Source organism: Tetrapisispora phaffii, chromosome 2 (assembly GCF_000236905.1).
Source record: "Tetrapisispora phaffii CBS 4417 chromosome 2, complete genome".
In the NCBI taxonomy this organism is placed as follows: domain Eukaryota; kingdom Fungi; phylum Ascomycota; class Saccharomycetes; order Saccharomycetales; family Saccharomycetaceae; genus Tetrapisispora; species Tetrapisispora phaffii.
The window spans coordinates 545,738-562,838 of record NC_016521.1 but is presented as its reverse complement, the minus strand read 5'-3'; the positions used below and the strand labels follow the sequence as shown (position 1 = coordinate 562,838).

Genomic DNA, 17,101 nt, shown 5'->3' with positions numbered 1-17,101 from the left:
ATAAAAAGGCACCACAGGAAATTTTACATTTTATTCACTCAAACTGCATTAGAAGAAATTCATAATATTTGATTGTAACATAAACGATACAGGTGATCATCTATATTTTAATACACATATATTTTATTATTTTATTTGCAGAGCAATTGAAATCTAATCGATTTAAAATATATAACGGAATATTCATAGCAACAAGAAATTGAGTTTCATAGTTTAGATTTTATTGTTTTAGTATTCAATTACAAAATAAAGATAAAAAAAGACATCATTACAGATCAAATTAAATATCCAATTATTATTTCAACGTCCTGTAATTACTAAATAACCTTCATCAAAAAAACATATAATTGAAACAATGTCATCAACAGCTACTTACAAAGAAAATACAAAAGATGATGATGATATCTTTAACTACTTTTCATGGTCTAAATTTCTATATTACATCATTCTAACTGTTATAGTTGTCTACGTTTTATACAAATTATTTACTGGTCATGGTACAGATATCAACATTGGTAAATTTCTACTAAAATCTTCTCCATACATGTGGGCCAATTTAGGTATCGCTGCCTGTATTGGGTTAAGTGTAGTAGGTGCCGCTTGGGGTATCTTTATTACAGGTTCTTCTATAATAGGTGCAGGTGTGCGTGCTCCAAGAATTACAACTAAAAATTTAATATCGATTATTTTTTGTGAAGTCGTGGCTATTTACGGTTTAATTATAGCCATTGTCTTTTCTTCAAAACTTACCGTTGCTTCTCCTGAAACTATGTTTTCTAAATCAAATTTATATACAGGTTACTCACTATTCTGGGCTGGATTAACTGTCGGTATGTCTAATTTGATTTGTGGTGTCGCAGTTGGTATTACAGGTGCAACTGCCGCCATCTCAGATGCTGCCGATTCTGCATTATTTGTAAAAATTTTAGTCATTGAAATTTTTGGTTCTATTTTAGGTTTACTTGGTTTGATTGTTGGTCTATTAATGGCAGGTAAGGCCGTTGATTTCCAATAGTTGACTAAATATTTTTTAAAAATAGGATTATAGAAATAAGGACCGATAATATATCATATACATATATATCAAGATATATTCTTTAATGCTTTCTAAGGTCAAATCAAGAGAAAGGAATTCATATCGATTTAAAGGGAGTTTTAAACGTTAACATTATTATACCATTTCCTTTATATATATCTATATAAATTATCTTAAAGGAATCCATTATATAAATCATTCCTTATGATATTATAAATATTTACCATCCAGACCAAATTCCAATTCCTTTTCTAGATCGAAAATACCATTAAATTGATTATTATTACTAGTGATTGCTGATCTATTATTTTCTTGTGGACTAGGTGGGAAATCATTATCGCGAGTTTTAGGTAAGTTATTAGATTGCAGTTCACTAGTGAAATCACCGGCCATATTATTAGATGATGCAGAATCTAACTGTTGCTGCATTTGAACATTGGATATTATATCTTGTTCAGATTGTTGTGATTGCGAAGGAGAATTGACTAAGCCATTTTCATTTTCTTCAATTAATGGTTTTCTTACAAATTCTCTAAAGTCTTGGACTTCTTGAATTACCATTTCTCTTAACATATCCATTTCATTAACTGTTTCAAAACTAAATTCAAATTTTTCCAAACAAATAGGTTCATCAGAAGGGTCATGCCAGACAGATAAATATGGGTGTTCTAATGCTTCATTAACTGTAATTCTATCTTGGGGATCAAATGCTAACATCTTTTCTAATAAATCCAATGCATCTGGATTGGCTTGGGGGTATAAGTTAGAAAATGGTACTTTTGGAATGTGACCTAATTGATGTATATAATCTTGTACATTCTTTGAACCGATCCTCCTCAATGTTTCATCTGGTGGAGTACCCAAGACTTGTAAGATTCTGTTTAGTTGATTTACGTAATCTTTACCTTTGAAAATTGGTTTGCCACCCAAAAATTCTGCCAAAATACAACCGGTTGACCAAACATCAATGGCTCTCGTGTAACCTTGATAACTTAACATAATCTCTGGGGCTCTATACCATCTGGTGGCAACATATTCAGTTAAAAATTGATTATTTTCTACTGGATTTTCAGAGTAACCTCTTGCTAAACCAAAATCGCAAATCTTTAATTGACAGTCAGCATTGACTAACAAATTACCTGGTTTTAAATCACGATGTAGCACATCTGCTGAATGTATATATTTTAGACCACATAATATCTGGTATGTAAAACTTTGGTAATGTGCATCAGTTAAAGGTTGTCCTGATTTAATAATCTGATATAGATCACATTCCATCAATTCTTCATAAAGATACAAACCGTTGAATTCACCGGTCTTTGAATTAAACACAATATCTAAGTCATAAAGACAAGTGATATTTTTATGGCCTCTGAAATGCCTCAATAATTTCAATTCACGTAACGATCTTTTACAAAGTAGGGTTTTTGAAAAAATGTTTGTAACTTTCTTAATGGCAACAGTTGTGTCTTCTGTAGCCTCTATAAACCTAGCCGAGCATACGACACCATAAGCACCATGTCCAATCTCTTTGATCAGTTCAAATCTTTTATCGACAGTAAAATCCTGGTTGAAAACCTTAAAGGTATGTCTCTTAATAGCAATATTGTTCATTTTTGTGTAGTCTATTTATTTGAGAATCAAACTGGGTTAAATCCTTAATATATATTAACATATATCTATATATATGTATTATTATTATTATTATTTGGTAATACTTTTATAAGTTTCAAAATCGATACACTAGTTTCAAGATTTTAATGCAATTAACAACTTCCCAAGAAGAGACAAAATAGAATAATTTACAACATATATATATATATACTTACCAGTTCATCAAATCATTAAAAGCTTACACATAATAAAATATTTTAAAGCTCGATCTTTTAACAATTTCGGAACTACAAGAATTGTAATTTCTACGAAATATGAAAAGTTGTGAAAAATTACATCCTAAATTTAGAAGTCATTTTAATCACAACGTTGAATTCAGAGTTAACCTGTGGTAACCTCAAATGAAACAAACATTAAATTTAATCCTAATGTTTAAATTGATATTAATAATGCTATTATGTCAGAATAAAATATCTGCTAGTGACTTTTATTATATACATATAGTTTGTGAATTTAAAAATTCACGTAGAATTATTGATTAAATAATTGGGTTATAATTGAATATATCCACTACTACTATTTAGGAATACAACAACAATTATATTCGTCTTAAAAATATAGAATATAGACGTATACCTCCCTTATTGCAGAATGTTGAGATTAAGGAATGTGCTAAGGCCAACCCATGGATACAACGTTGCAAGGTTGGTTAGTGCTCGTTATTCCAGCACAAAAGTCGTTGGTATCGATTTGGGAACAACGAATAGTGCCATTGCTTACATTAAAGATTCAAATAATAAGAATTCAGTGGAGATTATAGAAAATAATGAAGGAAATAGAACGACACCTTCGGTAGTTGCTTTTGGCAAGGATAAAAAGTGGATTGTCGGTGAAGCTGCCAAAAGACAAGCCAGCATCAATCCTATGAACACATTTTATGCAACTAAGAGGTTGATCGGTCGTCATTTCGACTCAAGTGAGGTAAAGTTAGATATAGAGATCATGCCATTCAAAATTGTCCCATCTCCTGATAATGGTCAGGCTTATCTATGCACAACAGATGGAAATGTGAAGTCACCTAGTGAAATAGGATCTTATATTTTAGATCATTTGAAGAAACAAGCGCAAGATTATCTAAATGAAAAAATAGACAAAGCAGTCATAACAGTTCCTGCATATTTTAATGACTCTCAAAGACAAGCTACAAAAGATGCAGGTAAGTTAGCAGGTTTAAAGGTTTTGAGAGTTATTAATGAACCGACTGCAGCTGCATTAAGCTTCGGTATGGATGATAAGAGTAATTCAGGTATTATCGCAGTATATGATTTAGGTGGAGGGACTTTTGACATATCCATTTTAGATATCGAGGATGGAGTTTTTGAAGTTAGAGCAACTAATGGTGATACTCATCTTGGGGGTGAAGATTTTGATAATGTCGTAGTGAATTATATTATAGATTCATTCGTTAAAGAGAATCCTGAAATAAATAAAAACAATCTTTTAAACAACAATGAAGTAATTCAGAGAGTAAAAGTTGCTGCAGAAAAGGCCAAGATTGCTTTATCTCATGTAACTGAAACTGAAATTTCCATTCCTTTTATTACAAGGAATAAGCACTTCCTAAAAACGTTAAAAGAAAGAGAATTAGACGACATGACATTACATTTAATAAATAGAACAATCAATCCAGTGAAAAAAGCATTAAAAGATGCTGATATAGATCCTGAAGATATTGATGATATTATTTTAGTAGGAGGTATGACAAGAATGCCAAAGATCAGAAAGATTGTAGAACAGCTTTTTAACAAAAAGCCAACCACAACTGTCAACCCTGATGAAACAGTTGCATTAGGTGCAGCAATCCAAGGTGGTGTATTATCCGGTGAAATTAAAAATGTGTTGTTATTAGATGTTACTCCATTATCTTTAGGTATTGAGACATTTGGCGGCGCTTTTTCTCCATTAATACCACGTAACACTACAGTTCCAGCAAAAAAGACTGAAGTATTCAGCACTGGTGTTGATGGACAAACTTCTGTTCTTTTCAAGGTTTATCAAGGCGAGAGGGGGCTAGTACGAGACAATAAACTTATTGGCGATTTTGTATTGAAAGGTATACCCCCTATGTTAAAAGGAAAACCACAAATTTTTGTCACCTTTGATGTAGATGCTGATGGGATAATTAATGTTACAGCAAGTGAAAAATCAACTGGAAAAGAGCAAAGTGTCACTGTCATCTCCAATTCTGGATTAACTCAAGATGAGATCAAGAAAATGGTAGAAGAAGGACAGAAAAATAAGGACATGGATAATAAACTGAGAAGCAGAATAGAATTGATTAACAAAGCTGATGTGATGATCAGCGATACCGAAAGAGCGTTTGAACAATTTAGAGAAGTGATATCATTAGAAGAAAATTATGAATCAATCTTGAAAGAATTGCATACTGTTAGAGAAACAATTAACCTATACAAAAATAATGAAAATGATTTTAGTCTTGATGTTAATAATATAAAGAGGGCAACGGATACTTTACAAAATAAATCGCTGAAATTATTTCAAGCTGCGTCAAAAAGGCAGGCAAAATTAAAGGATACCAAACAATAAATATATTTCCTAGTAACCATGTATATACTGAAATGATATTTACTTATACGATTTTGTAGATATCACTTTCTAAAGAAATTTCATATTCAATATCGCATTATACTATCTTATTCTTCTCACATATAAGCATATACCTGTGTTACATTAACCAAAATATTAATGATTATTGTACATATCTAAAATATAATACATATATGTCTTAATCAGATTATTAATGTACTTCATAATATTATTCCTTCCAGATATACAGGTATACATACACACGTATATATCTTATACAGATCCAAACTAAAATAGATATAATCATAAAGATTTATTCATAAATCTTCTTCTCGTGAATGCTAACCAAAATTTAGATGGATGGTCTTTAGAATCCGTGTAGATTCTTTCTAATAATCTCATAGCCAATTCTTGACGGAATTGTTGAATATAACTTGTTAATAATTCGACTTGGTTATGGTCATTAGTAGGAATATTATAAACGGAGTTTAATTGGAAACCAGGAGATCCAGGAACTTTAATATTGTCTAAAGCTATATTCGTTAAAATCTTAATTGCCTCACTCTGTGATGTGTTGGATTTTAAATTCGATAAACAGTCATTAATAAATAGAATACCATAAATCAATACTCTATCGGCAGGAGATTTAATTTCAAAATTTTTAAAGAAAGAATTTGCTCTAAACAAATCTATACACTCATCAATTATATCGTAATCAGAATTAGCTGGATAAGCTGGACCTCTGTATTTGGAATTTAATGGCAGTAAAACAAAATTACCAACCAAACGATCATTAGTTTGATCAACTGCAAAAGTAGAATGATAAGCAGGCATAGAATGTAATTGTATATATGGTAATTGTTCTGTTTAATCTGGATTGCAATCAATTACCTTTATATTATAACCTCACAAATGGGAACTAAGAAGAACTTAAAAAAACAAAAAAGATAAGATACTTTTGTAGATAAATACAAGAATGAAAATATTCGACCATTGTAGAGATGTATGCTAAATAATAATTTAATAACAGAAGACATTACTAGCACCTTTTATTTTTACTTAATAATTAGTTCACTTCATTACTTCATTTATTATTAGAATTTCAGTGGTAATTAAATTCGAAATATTGAAAAATTCCAAAAGAGCTCTATGTATAATTATCAATCTAGACGAACAGTAAGGAAATAGGGGTGGTGGTGGTAGTGGTAGCAAAAACCGATTTGGGCAAAAAAAATACATACTCTACATACAAATCACGTGATAAAATAGAGTTAGAACTATGTATTAACAGATATTGTATTTTAAATAAAGTGCCAATAAGAACAGTTAGATTATATGGTGATAGTACATAATATCAACTAATCTATTATATTCATTGGTTAAATAATACTTTTTGAAAGCATAATTAATATCAGTATAACTGATATTAATTGTTTCAGTTGGTGCTATTTGTGGCGTGAATCTGCTTCAACGTGAAAGCCTATTTTTCATCTTCACTTACTGTTTAACATTACCCGGAAATATCTTATAGGCTGCAAACTCAAAAACTAAAAGAGAACGGGGATAAAAAAGAAAAAGGGAAGAGAAGAGACAGAATCGATTGGCGGCTAAATTACTTCACAGATCTATATATAAGAACAGTCTATTTTCATAAACTTTATAAGTTCTAATAAATTAAGTAACTTATAAATTTATAGTAACGATCAATGAGATAGGTTTAGAAACCTCAGTTTGTAAAAAAAATTAATAGTTAATGCCTTATTTAGTAACATTAACAAAATGGGTTTTGGTTCCTGAATTGACTTTAAAAATCGTGTGTATACATTTATAACGTTAATAACGAAATCAACAATAGAATATATGGAGATGTTGTAACGAAATAAAAAAATGTTTTTGAGATTTCATAGGAACATAAACAACATGTAAGTGTAGCTACATTAACAATGTATCAACAAGAATTAACATTGTTACATTTTGATTACGTTTCATAGAATTCTGTTAAATGATTATTTGCAAAACTACTGGACTTTCTCATCCAGAACAATAATCCATTTTGTGTTATTTTGAAAACAATGGTTTTTTTAAGTGGTTACCTAACTAATATTACCTCATATTACTACTACACAATATTCCTATCTGCTAGGCAAAAAATTCCTTGTATTCTCTATTAATAAATCAACAACATTTAAAGAAAGTCTAAAGATTGTATGCAAAAAATGACAAACGTACTGAGATTTAAATATATAATTGGGAATGGGTGTGAAAGTATACTATATTTCCTTAATTAGAAACAATGATACAATCATCTTTAACGTTCTCTATCCGCTTCTCCTTTCATTGTTTAACACCGAAAAACATATTCGGCATAACAAAGGAAAGCAATGTTGAAAAAAAACAAAAATAGCTTAGTGCAGTTAGCGACATTTTCATTATATGGTTATTAAAATAGACATGGATCATGAATTTGATTAAATTGCCGTTTTTCATCCTTAAGATTTTTTTTATAACATTAAAAATATCTTATATTATACTATTGGATTTAAAAAACACACCTTACTCCCAATTACCTTAAGTTGAATCATTACCAGGATCTAAATATTTAAAGAAAACGTCCTTATCGCATCTCAAACCATCATCGAAACCTCTGTCTTAATTTTGTTTCTTTGTTAGTTCTCCCACATTTACTTATTAAGCTAATTCAAACAAAATTTGGGTATCGATATTTTTTGATAGTAACTGACTAGCCATCCGTTTATGTGTACACATTATAAAATATGGCTGAATTAAATAACGATAATGTCAGAAACCAACTATTTCAAGATTTGTATGGCTTTCAAAGAAGCGTAGAGAAGAGAGCAAGTGCCCAAAGGGTTAATGAAAACTTACCTTCCAAAATAGAGGATATTTCAAATTTGGAGACATTGCTAGAACTTAATGTAATTGCCGACGTCATTGATGAAGAACCATCCATATCTAAACTGTCCAGTCTAGATCCAAGAAATAATAAAGATGAATATATTCTTCAAAAAAAATACTCATATTAGAAATGTATCAGATACAAAGAGCTTGTCAAGCAGTGATAATACGCCAACTTCAAGCCCAAGGAAAATATTCCAGAATTATTCCAATAATTCTTCATCTCAAAAAATAAAAGACGAACAAGAAACTATCTTTGTAGATGCACATAAACAAAAAAATCAAGTACCTGTAACGTACCATCCAAAGAGTTTACGTGCAACTAAGAGTGAGCATTTCTCAAAGAGAACCCCTTCCCTACCTCAATTATCAATCGGAGGTGTAAAAAATCAGGCAAGTTTTTCTAATGGTAATCAATCACCGAAGTTAAATTCTAATAGTATTCCAAGTTCTCCTTCATCTGCATATAAGAAATCGCCTTTAACAGGTTTTAATGTTTTTTCTAAATCTAATAATAATAATAATAATAATAATAATAATAATAATAATAATAATAATAATAATAATAACAATAATAACGATAACTTCACAATTGATGAATCTCCCAGCAGTTCTCAAGATAGTATTTACAATGAGCATAATAGTCAAAATTCTAGAGATGCGCCTAGTAGTTCTGGAACCTTTAGGTCGATGTCAATAACATCAAATACATTTAAGAGTATCAAATCATCTTTCGGAAGTAGAAAGAATTCACAAAGGGGAGAAACCTCAAATCCTTTCAGTAGCCATGATAATCATAATAACAATCCACCAAACTCAAATGGTAAATCTAATAGTAACCAAAAGAATCTTTTAAGTAAAAGTATTTCTGACAATAACATGGGTTTAGGAATAAAAACAAGAAAATCAAGTACATCACTAATGTCAAAAAGATATATGTCAGGTTCTAGTACAAACTTACCATATCGTCAAACTTCCAGTACCTCTACGAAGACCAGCTCTTCTAATGTTTACCACGGTCATCACCATCATCAACATACCAGTCGGAAACCGCAAGTATATCCAGCATTATTATCAAAAGTAGCATCTAAATTTAAATCTCAAATACAATTAAAGGAGCATAAAAAAAATGGGTTGTTGTATAGAGATTCATTCACAGGTCAACAGGCAGTTACTTTAGTATCATCTATAATTAGAACATCTGATAGAAATTTAGCATTACTACTAGGTAGGTCATTAGACGCTCAAAACTTTTTTCATGACGTTGTTTATGAACATAGGTTACGTGATTCACCAAATGAAATTTATGAATTTACTGATAACTTGAGAATAATCGGATCTAATTCTGGCAGTTATGCTCATATGTCGAGGCATGAACCATTGGATTTATATTCTACTGGAGATAATAGTATTAGTGGAATAAATCTAACCAACTCGAACACGAATACGCTGCATTACCAACCTTCAATCTCATCTATGACAACAGACAGAACTGTAACCACTTCTTCCGCACATAATATGGAAGCAGAAATAGCTCAACCACAAGGATCAAACAATATAATGGTTAGAAATGTCAATGGTGTTTTTACACTACTGGCTGAATGTTATTCACCTACATGCTCTCGTGATAAACTTTGTTATTCAATATCTTGTCCTAACAGATTAGAACAACAAGCTCGTTTGAATTTAAAGCCAAATGGTGGTTTAAAAAGAAATATTTCCATGAATCTTGATGATGACGAAGAAGAAAGACAGTGCTGGACTAGTAGTGTTTCTGAAGATATATGGAAAAATTTATCGAAGAACGAAATTAAGAGACAAGAAGCAATATATGAAGTGTTTATGACCGAAAAGAAGTTTATCAAATCTTTAGAAATAACTAGAGATACATTCATGAAAACTTTGGCCGAGACAAACATTATCCCAGCTGATATTCGTAAGAATTTTATTAAACATGTTTTTGCTCATATAGAGGACATATATTCAGTAAATAGACGTTTCTTTGAAGCACTGGCCGAAAGACAAAGAAGTCAACCCTTGGTCAGAGGAATCGGTGATATCATGTTGAGATTTTTACCCTTTTTCGAGCCATTTATTACTTATGTGGCCTCTAGACCATATGCCAAGTATTTGATTGAAACTCAAAGATCTGTCAATCCATATTTTGCGAGATTTGATGATGATATGATGAATTCTTCTTTAAGACATGGTATTGACTCATTTTTATCGCAAGGTGTTTCTAGACCTGGTCGTTACATGCTTTTAGTAAAGGAAATATTAAAATCTACGGACCCGGAGAAAGATACCAGAGACCATGAAAACTTACAGAAGTGTATGGAATCTCTCAAAGCTTTTATGTCAAGAATTGATGTAGCGAGTGGTGCCGCGCAAGACAGACATGATGTTAAATTATTAAAACAGAAAATATTATTTAAGAATGAGTATGTTAATTTAGGTTTAAACGATGAGAAGCGTAAAATCAAGCATGAAGGTATTTTATTTCGTAAAGAAATCTCTAAAACTGACAATACGTTCAATGGCGATATCCAATTTTATTTATTGGATAACTTACTACTATTTTTAAAGGCAAAATCTGTTAATAAATGGCACCAACATAAAGTCTTTCAAAGACCTATCCCATTACCACTATTGTTTTCAATTCCTGGAGAAGAAGTTCCTAACTTAAGAAAGTATATTGGTACTGTGCCAGATAGCTCAGCCTGTGTCTTAAAGCCAGAATTAAACCAAACTTCAAACCTAAAAAATGCCATTTCATTTGTCTATTATGGTGCTAAACAAAAATACCAAGTCACTTTGTATGCAGCTCAACTAGCCGGCTTACAAACGTTATTAGAAAAAATTAGAGTTGAACAGCAAAGGATCATTTCTGAGACATCCATGATTAATATAATCAAAATTAGTGATAAATATTTTGATTATAACAACAAAATTAATAGTGTTGTTTCATGTGATGGAGGTCGTAAATTATTAATTGCTACCAATTTAGGTTTATATATGAGTAACATAAGAAGGACGCCTGCATCTGAAAATAGCAAGGCCCATGTCTTATTTTCTACCCCAACCCAAGTTATTCAAAGGAATAGCATCACACAAGTCGGCGTTTTGGAAGAGTTTAAGTCCATTTTATTACTGATAGATAAAAAATTATATTCTTGTCCACTGGCTTTATTAGATGTACAAGGTAATGCTACGCAATATTTCAAGAAACATGGTAAAGAGTTGATTAATCATGTTAACTTTTTCGCCGAGGGTGATTGTAATGGTAAAAGACTAGTTGTAACTGCACATTCTCACTCTGTTAAATATTTTGAGCATGAGCATCCATTGTTGTCCAGAAAAACTAATGGTAGTGGTGATAGTGGAACGAACACAACAGGGGCAGTAAATCCAACCACAACGACTAAGAAAAATTTAAAGAAAAGTATAACCGAAGTAACTTTTGATTCTGAGCCGGTTTCTATTTCTTTCCTAAAGGCAAACTTATGTATTGGTTGTAAAAAGGGATTTCAGATTGTTAGTATATTTAGAAACCAACATGAATCATTATTAGATTCTGCAGATACCTCACTTGAATTTGCTCTACAGGATACGTTAAAACCAATGGCAATCTACAGAGTCGGTACCATGTTTTTATTATGTTATACTGAGTTTGCATTTTTCGTTAATAATCAAGGTTGGAAGAAAAAAGATTCACATATCATCAACTGGGAAGGTGAACCTCAAAAGTTTGCAATATGGCATCCATATATTTTAGCATTTGATACTAACTTTATCGAAATAAGAAAAATAGAAACAGGTGAATTAGTAAGATGTATTCTCGGTGAGAAAATAAGATTATTACAAACTAGTTCTCAAGAGATTTTATATGTTTACGAGGATTCACGTGGCTACGACACAGTTGCATCGTTAGATTTCTGGGGCTAAGAATATGGATATACACATTTGTCAAATGGTACAAATTAATGAAGAACAAAACGAGAACTATCAGTTCACCACATAATATATATATATGTCTATATATAACAAAAGAAATTATCTATTAAGTTAATTGAAATACATGAACACTTTTGACAAAATATCAGCACGATGGATTTCTAGTCCTCATACGTTTCTAGTTATGCTAACCTATTCCATCGTAATTAGCTTTAATGATTGATCAGTGAACTGTGATATCGAAGTCCTTAGTACCGTTAGTCCTTCAACAATGATTCTTACAATCACAAACTTGCCCGTAACCTGCCCATAAGCATTAATTGAGACTTAAACTTCCCTCTAACTCCTTTGACTAAAGGCACTACTGCTACGATCAGGTCACTTTGTCACTAATTGTTGAAGAAAAACAGAACGATCATCAAGCAAACCTAAGAAAATTTGCACTAAAGCAACAACTCAAGTCAACATGAAATTTCAGAACAAAAAAACAAACGAAAAATAACATGTTTGAAATTTTTCGTATTTTGAAACCTTCTAAGAAGTTGCTTAACCTTGAAGAAAATAAAGCAAGAATTAACGTGAATTTCTTTATCGAAATAAGACTTTACGCCAATTTCAAATTTAATGTAAATTTCTCTGCATAATGATAAACACGAAGTTTAATATCGAATACTCTTCTTATGTACTGAGAAGCAAGTACTGGAATTAACGTTATAGGTATTGTTGAAAAAATTCTTTTTAATACTCGTAAATATATAGCAAAATATATTCATTGATTTCTACCAGTAAAATATATATATATATAAACACATATATTTACTATTCTTAATAAGGTATATATTGAATTATATTCAATTGAATATTTCAATTTGTTTTCCTTGTTGTTACTCGTATTTATTTATAATTGGAAGGAATCAAATTAATAAAACCCAGTTTCCAGGATATTTTTTTGTTTCTAAAACACTAGCAAAAATGGATACTGTTGTTGAAAAAGCTGCTGAAGAAGTGATTAAGCAAGTTGCCGGTGAAGTCGGTGAATTAGCTGAAGAAGCTATTGTTGCTCAATCTTCCAATGCCATTGTCGACTTTTTGACTTCTTGTCCATATGTTATCTTACATACTCCATCTGTTGATCATCCATTCGGTATTGAATTATGGCCAATCTTCTCAAAGATCTTTGAAATGATTGCTGGATACCCAGCTGAAGAATTCCAATTTATCCACAACCAAACTTTCTTAGCTAATGGTTACCATGCTATGGGTATTATTGCCGTTTACTACATCATTATTTTCGGTGGCCAAGCTTTGTTACGTGCTGCCAACGCTGGTCCAACTAAATTAACATTTTTATTTCAGTTACACAATCTATTTCTAACCACTGTTTCATTCACTTTGTTAATGTTATTGGTTGAACAATTATTACCAATGATCTACTACCACGGTATTTTCTGGGCGATCTGTTCAAAGGAAGCTTTTGCTCCAAAATTAGTTGTTTTATACTATTTGAACTACTTAACCAAGTTCTGGGAATTATTTGACACCGTATTTTTGATTTTGAGAAGAAAAAACTTATTGTTCTTACACGTTTACCATCACGGTGCTACTGCATTACTATGCTACACTCAAATTGTCGGTCAAACTTCCGTCGAATGGGTCGTCATTTCCTTAAACTTGGGTGTTCACGTCATCATGTACTGGTACTACTTCTTAAGCTCTAGAGGCATTAGAGTTTGGTGGAAAGAATGGGTTACTAGATTCCAAATAATCCAATTCTTGATTGATTTGTGTTTCGTTTACTTCGCTACCTACACTTTCTACGCTAACAAATACTTTACTGACATTTTACCACACATGGGTACTTGTTACGGTACACAAGATGCAGCAGCTTACGGCTACTTAATTTTAACCTCTTACTTGTTCCTATTCATTTCTTTCTACATCCAATCTTACAGAAAGAGTGGCAAGAAGAAGCAAGAACCAGCTCCAGCTAAATCCATATCCACTGGTTCCAAAGCTTCCGGTGCCAAAAAGAACAAAACTAAGGTATCTAGAAGAGCTTAAGGATATTAAAGAGTAACCGAAATAAGTAGTTTCATTAACCTGAACTTTCATTTATCATTTGTTTTCATAACAAATTTTAAAAACAAAAATATCATTCCTTATTAACAAACAACAAATATACACACTTATTATAAAAAAAGACATACTTATATATAGCCATAGTTAAATTAGGAAATGTATGAATCAAATTTTATCAAACTTGTCAAAGGTAACTTTGAATAACTTCTTTTGACATATCAATGTTTCTTTCTATTCTTAATATTGTATTAAATCCATCAATATTTATTATCCACGCGAAATTCAAATCTGAAGCTCATCATCATTTTTTTAAAAATTCAGATATTAATCTAGATATTTAAACATCTTTTAGTTGTAGTTAATTTTGGCAAACCACTCCTGAATTTGTTGTCTGCTATTCGATATATGCAATTGTATTATATACTGTAATTGTAAAGCAGAGAAAACCCTAACCGTTTTATTAATCAACAAAGAGCCATTATAATGACAAATAAGGGACTTTTCGAATATGTTTCAGCAACCACAGGTGCATTTATTAAGAAATCTAAAAGAAAAGTAAGGTCGAATAGAAAAATGGAGCCTTCACTCTTAATTCCCATTCCCAAATTATATGATAGTCTTGTTAAAATCGCTGAAACTAGAGATGCCCCGATAATGAATGTTAGTAGTAAATCAAAAGTTATTGATGATACTGCTGATGAAGATGAAACAATTGGTAATAGTACTTATCAAAAAGATACCTCCAAAGTTAGCAATGATGATAACCCGACAGATGATGATGTTGATAGCAATATCGATGAAGAATTGCGAAAACGAAAGTGGGACAATAATGAAGAATATTCTGATAATAGCACGCAAGATTCATCGAAAGCAGTTGAAGAATCAGGTAATTCAAATGTGGCCAATGTTAAGAAAAATGAAAAGCGAATAAGATTACCAGATCCATCAGATAACAGAAATCCAGGGGCCAGAAAGAAGAAGAAATGTTCGGTTTGTAATTTAAGCTTTGCAAACATGACTACACATAAAAGAACTCATTTATCACCAGAAGACAAGCCATTCCATTGTGATATCTGTCCTAAAAGTTTCTCAAGAAATTTTGATTTTTTAAGGCATAAGAAGGAACATGTTCAGAAAGCTCTTATCCAAGATGTAAATTCTCAAGATGCATATTCTGACTTAACAAACAAATCAAAGTTAACTCAATTACATAACATCGGTAATGTATTCAGGTGCCCATACAATGAGAAAGTAATCGATTTGGATTTATCTTTGCATAAATATAAAGTCAAACCAGCTAGTAGCCAGGTTGCTAACTGTCACCATAACGGGATGTTTTTTAGGAAAGACACATTAAGAAATCATTTAAGAAGTCATCATTTCGATTACGACAAGAAAGAATTGAGTGTGAAAGAGAAAGCATGCGCTTCAGGTCGATGTAGATTTTGTAACGAATGGCATGAAAATGCTAAAATATGGGCCGATGAGCATGTAGGAAAGAAATGTGGTTATAGTTTCCATTAATATGTATTCAAATAAAACTAAGTATCGTCATATAAATATATCTTTGCATCAAATGATAGATTAACCTCTATTGATAATTTGAGGAATCACAGTTAATTTATTATTATTTATATTATATATGTATATATACTTTCACTATATAATGGAGAAATAAGTGTAATACAAACTTATTCATGCATCATGTCACCTTAATAAATGACAAAATATGTCAAAATCCAAAAAATTCAGAAAGATAGTAAATTCGAATAAATTATAATGGTGTTAAATATTATATAATTTTAAATCGATCATTATTCGGTAATAGCAGATTCTGATTCAGTTCCATTTTTTGGTGATTTGACTACTGGCATATTTTTTCTACGACCAGTAAATGATCTTGATCTTTGACCTGCACCACTGAAGTTCTTCGAGTTGGTAGCTTCCCTTTGTAATTCAAATTGCTTTTTTGTTAAGACATCTAATTTACGACCTTCATATGATAAATCTTCGGCACCTTCTCCAGTATATGTTGTAAGAAATTTATCAGCTTCTTCTTGTGTTTTAAATTCAACTAAAACTGTACCGCTGAAGTTTTTGCGTTGAGCCCTTCTCAAACGAACTTGATTAACAGTGGCTAACTTATGGAAAAAAGATTCAATTTTTTCTTGGGCATCTGTAATTTTTTCATGTTCTTTATCCGTTGGGAAGTTCATGATTGCCAAGGTACGTCTACTTTGTTCAATTCTTGCATTTCTAGTGGCACTTAAATCTAATGGAACACGTCTTCTAGTATTTTCACCATCTTCGGAAACTTCTAGGATTTCAGATGCATGTAACGCTTCAATTACTTTATCGACAGGTCTATATTTTTTCATACGGTTGAAAGTGGCAATAGTACTAATTGGAACCCAACCATCATTCTTTTCAGCAGTGGTACGTAAAAATTTATCATATGGGAAGTTGAATTCTGAAAAGTAAAACTCCAATTGTTTCAGACATTGCTTGGAAACCTCTGGAGTAAACTCAATGGTTGCAAATGAGTTACGCCTTGGTTGTTCGCTGACTGGTGTCACTAAATTATCTTCTGACATGGAAATATGTGTATATAAATAGAGTTAAATATTCCGAGTTTCTTGATTGATCTCAACAAAGAGCAAAAACTTGAATCACACCTCCTGGCAGCTAAAATGCAGTTGCAATCCTTAGCTCTTTAGATTCCGCATAAAAGAGTAATCACCACTTATTATCTTTCAAATATCATCTAAATTTCATATAGAATCTTGATCTCTTCAAATTTTTTTCACCAACAACGAAATTTCAATTATTGCGATGAGGTTTCGTGCCTGGTGAGAGCAGATAGTGTAATAGATACACATCTACATATACATGTTG

General features: G+C 31.4%; 8 protein-coding genes across 8 annotated transcripts; 5 read left to right on the top strand and 3 right to left on the bottom strand.

The window, feature by feature from the left end:
• Window positions 1-355: 355 nt before the first annotated feature.
• VMA16 (H(+)-transporting V0 sector ATPase subunit c'') lies at window positions 356-1,015 on the top strand (the record flags this gene model as incomplete). The annotated part of the gene is made up of 1 exon (XM_003684304.1): window positions 356-1,015. The coding sequence occupies one exon, from the start codon at window positions 356-358 to the stop codon at window positions 1,013-1,015; it is 660 nt and encodes a 219-aa protein (XP_003684352.1).
• A 231-nt stretch (window positions 1,016-1,246) lies between these two features.
• Window positions 1,247-2,650, bottom strand: TPHA0B02440 (mitogen-activated protein kinase; the record flags this gene model as incomplete). Its single annotated transcript, XM_003684303.1, has 1 exon — window positions 1,247-2,650. The coding sequence occupies one exon, from the start codon at window positions 2,648-2,650 to the stop codon at window positions 1,247-1,249; it is 1,404 nt and encodes a 467-aa protein (XP_003684351.1).
• Window positions 2,651-3,301: 651 nt separating this feature from the next.
• SSQ1 (Hsp70 family ATPase SSQ1) lies at window positions 3,302-5,257 on the top strand (the record flags this gene model as incomplete). Its single annotated transcript, XM_003684302.1, has 1 exon — window positions 3,302-5,257. One exon carries the CDS (start codon window positions 3,302-3,304, stop codon window positions 5,255-5,257), a length of 1,956 nt encoding a protein of 651 aa, XP_003684350.1.
• A 303-nt stretch (window positions 5,258-5,560) lies between these two features.
• Window positions 5,561-6,091, bottom strand: ARC18 (Arc18p; the record flags this gene model as incomplete). Its single annotated transcript, XM_003684301.1, has 1 exon — window positions 5,561-6,091. One exon carries the CDS (start codon window positions 6,089-6,091, stop codon window positions 5,561-5,563), a length of 531 nt encoding a protein of 176 aa, XP_003684349.1.
• A 2,175-nt stretch (window positions 6,092-8,266) lies between these two features.
• On the top strand, window positions 8,267-12,118 carry ROM2 (Rho family guanine nucleotide exchange factor ROM2; the record flags this gene model as incomplete). Its single annotated transcript, XM_003684300.1, has 1 exon — window positions 8,267-12,118. The coding sequence occupies one exon, from the start codon at window positions 8,267-8,269 to the stop codon at window positions 12,116-12,118; it is 3,852 nt and encodes a 1,283-aa protein (XP_003684348.1).
• Window positions 12,119-13,099: 981 nt separating this feature from the next.
• On the top strand, window positions 13,100-14,188 carry ELO3 (fatty acid elongase ELO3; the record flags this gene model as incomplete). The annotated part of the gene is made up of 1 exon (XM_003684299.1): window positions 13,100-14,188. One exon carries the CDS (start codon window positions 13,100-13,102, stop codon window positions 14,186-14,188), a length of 1,089 nt encoding a protein of 362 aa, XP_003684347.1.
• A 501-nt stretch (window positions 14,189-14,689) lies between these two features.
• Window positions 14,690-15,730, top strand: TPHA0B02390 (uncharacterized protein; the record flags this gene model as incomplete). Its single annotated transcript, XM_003684298.1, has 1 exon — window positions 14,690-15,730. One exon carries the CDS (start codon window positions 14,690-14,692, stop codon window positions 15,728-15,730), a length of 1,041 nt encoding a protein of 346 aa, XP_003684346.1.
• Window positions 15,731-16,020: 290 nt separating this feature from the next.
• LHP1 (tRNA maturation protein LHP1) lies at window positions 16,021-16,800 on the bottom strand (the record flags this gene model as incomplete). The annotated part of the gene is made up of 1 exon (XM_003684297.1): window positions 16,021-16,800. The coding sequence occupies one exon, from the start codon at window positions 16,798-16,800 to the stop codon at window positions 16,021-16,023; it is 780 nt and encodes a 259-aa protein (XP_003684345.1).
• Between the last annotated feature and the right edge of the window lie 301 nt (window positions 16,801-17,101).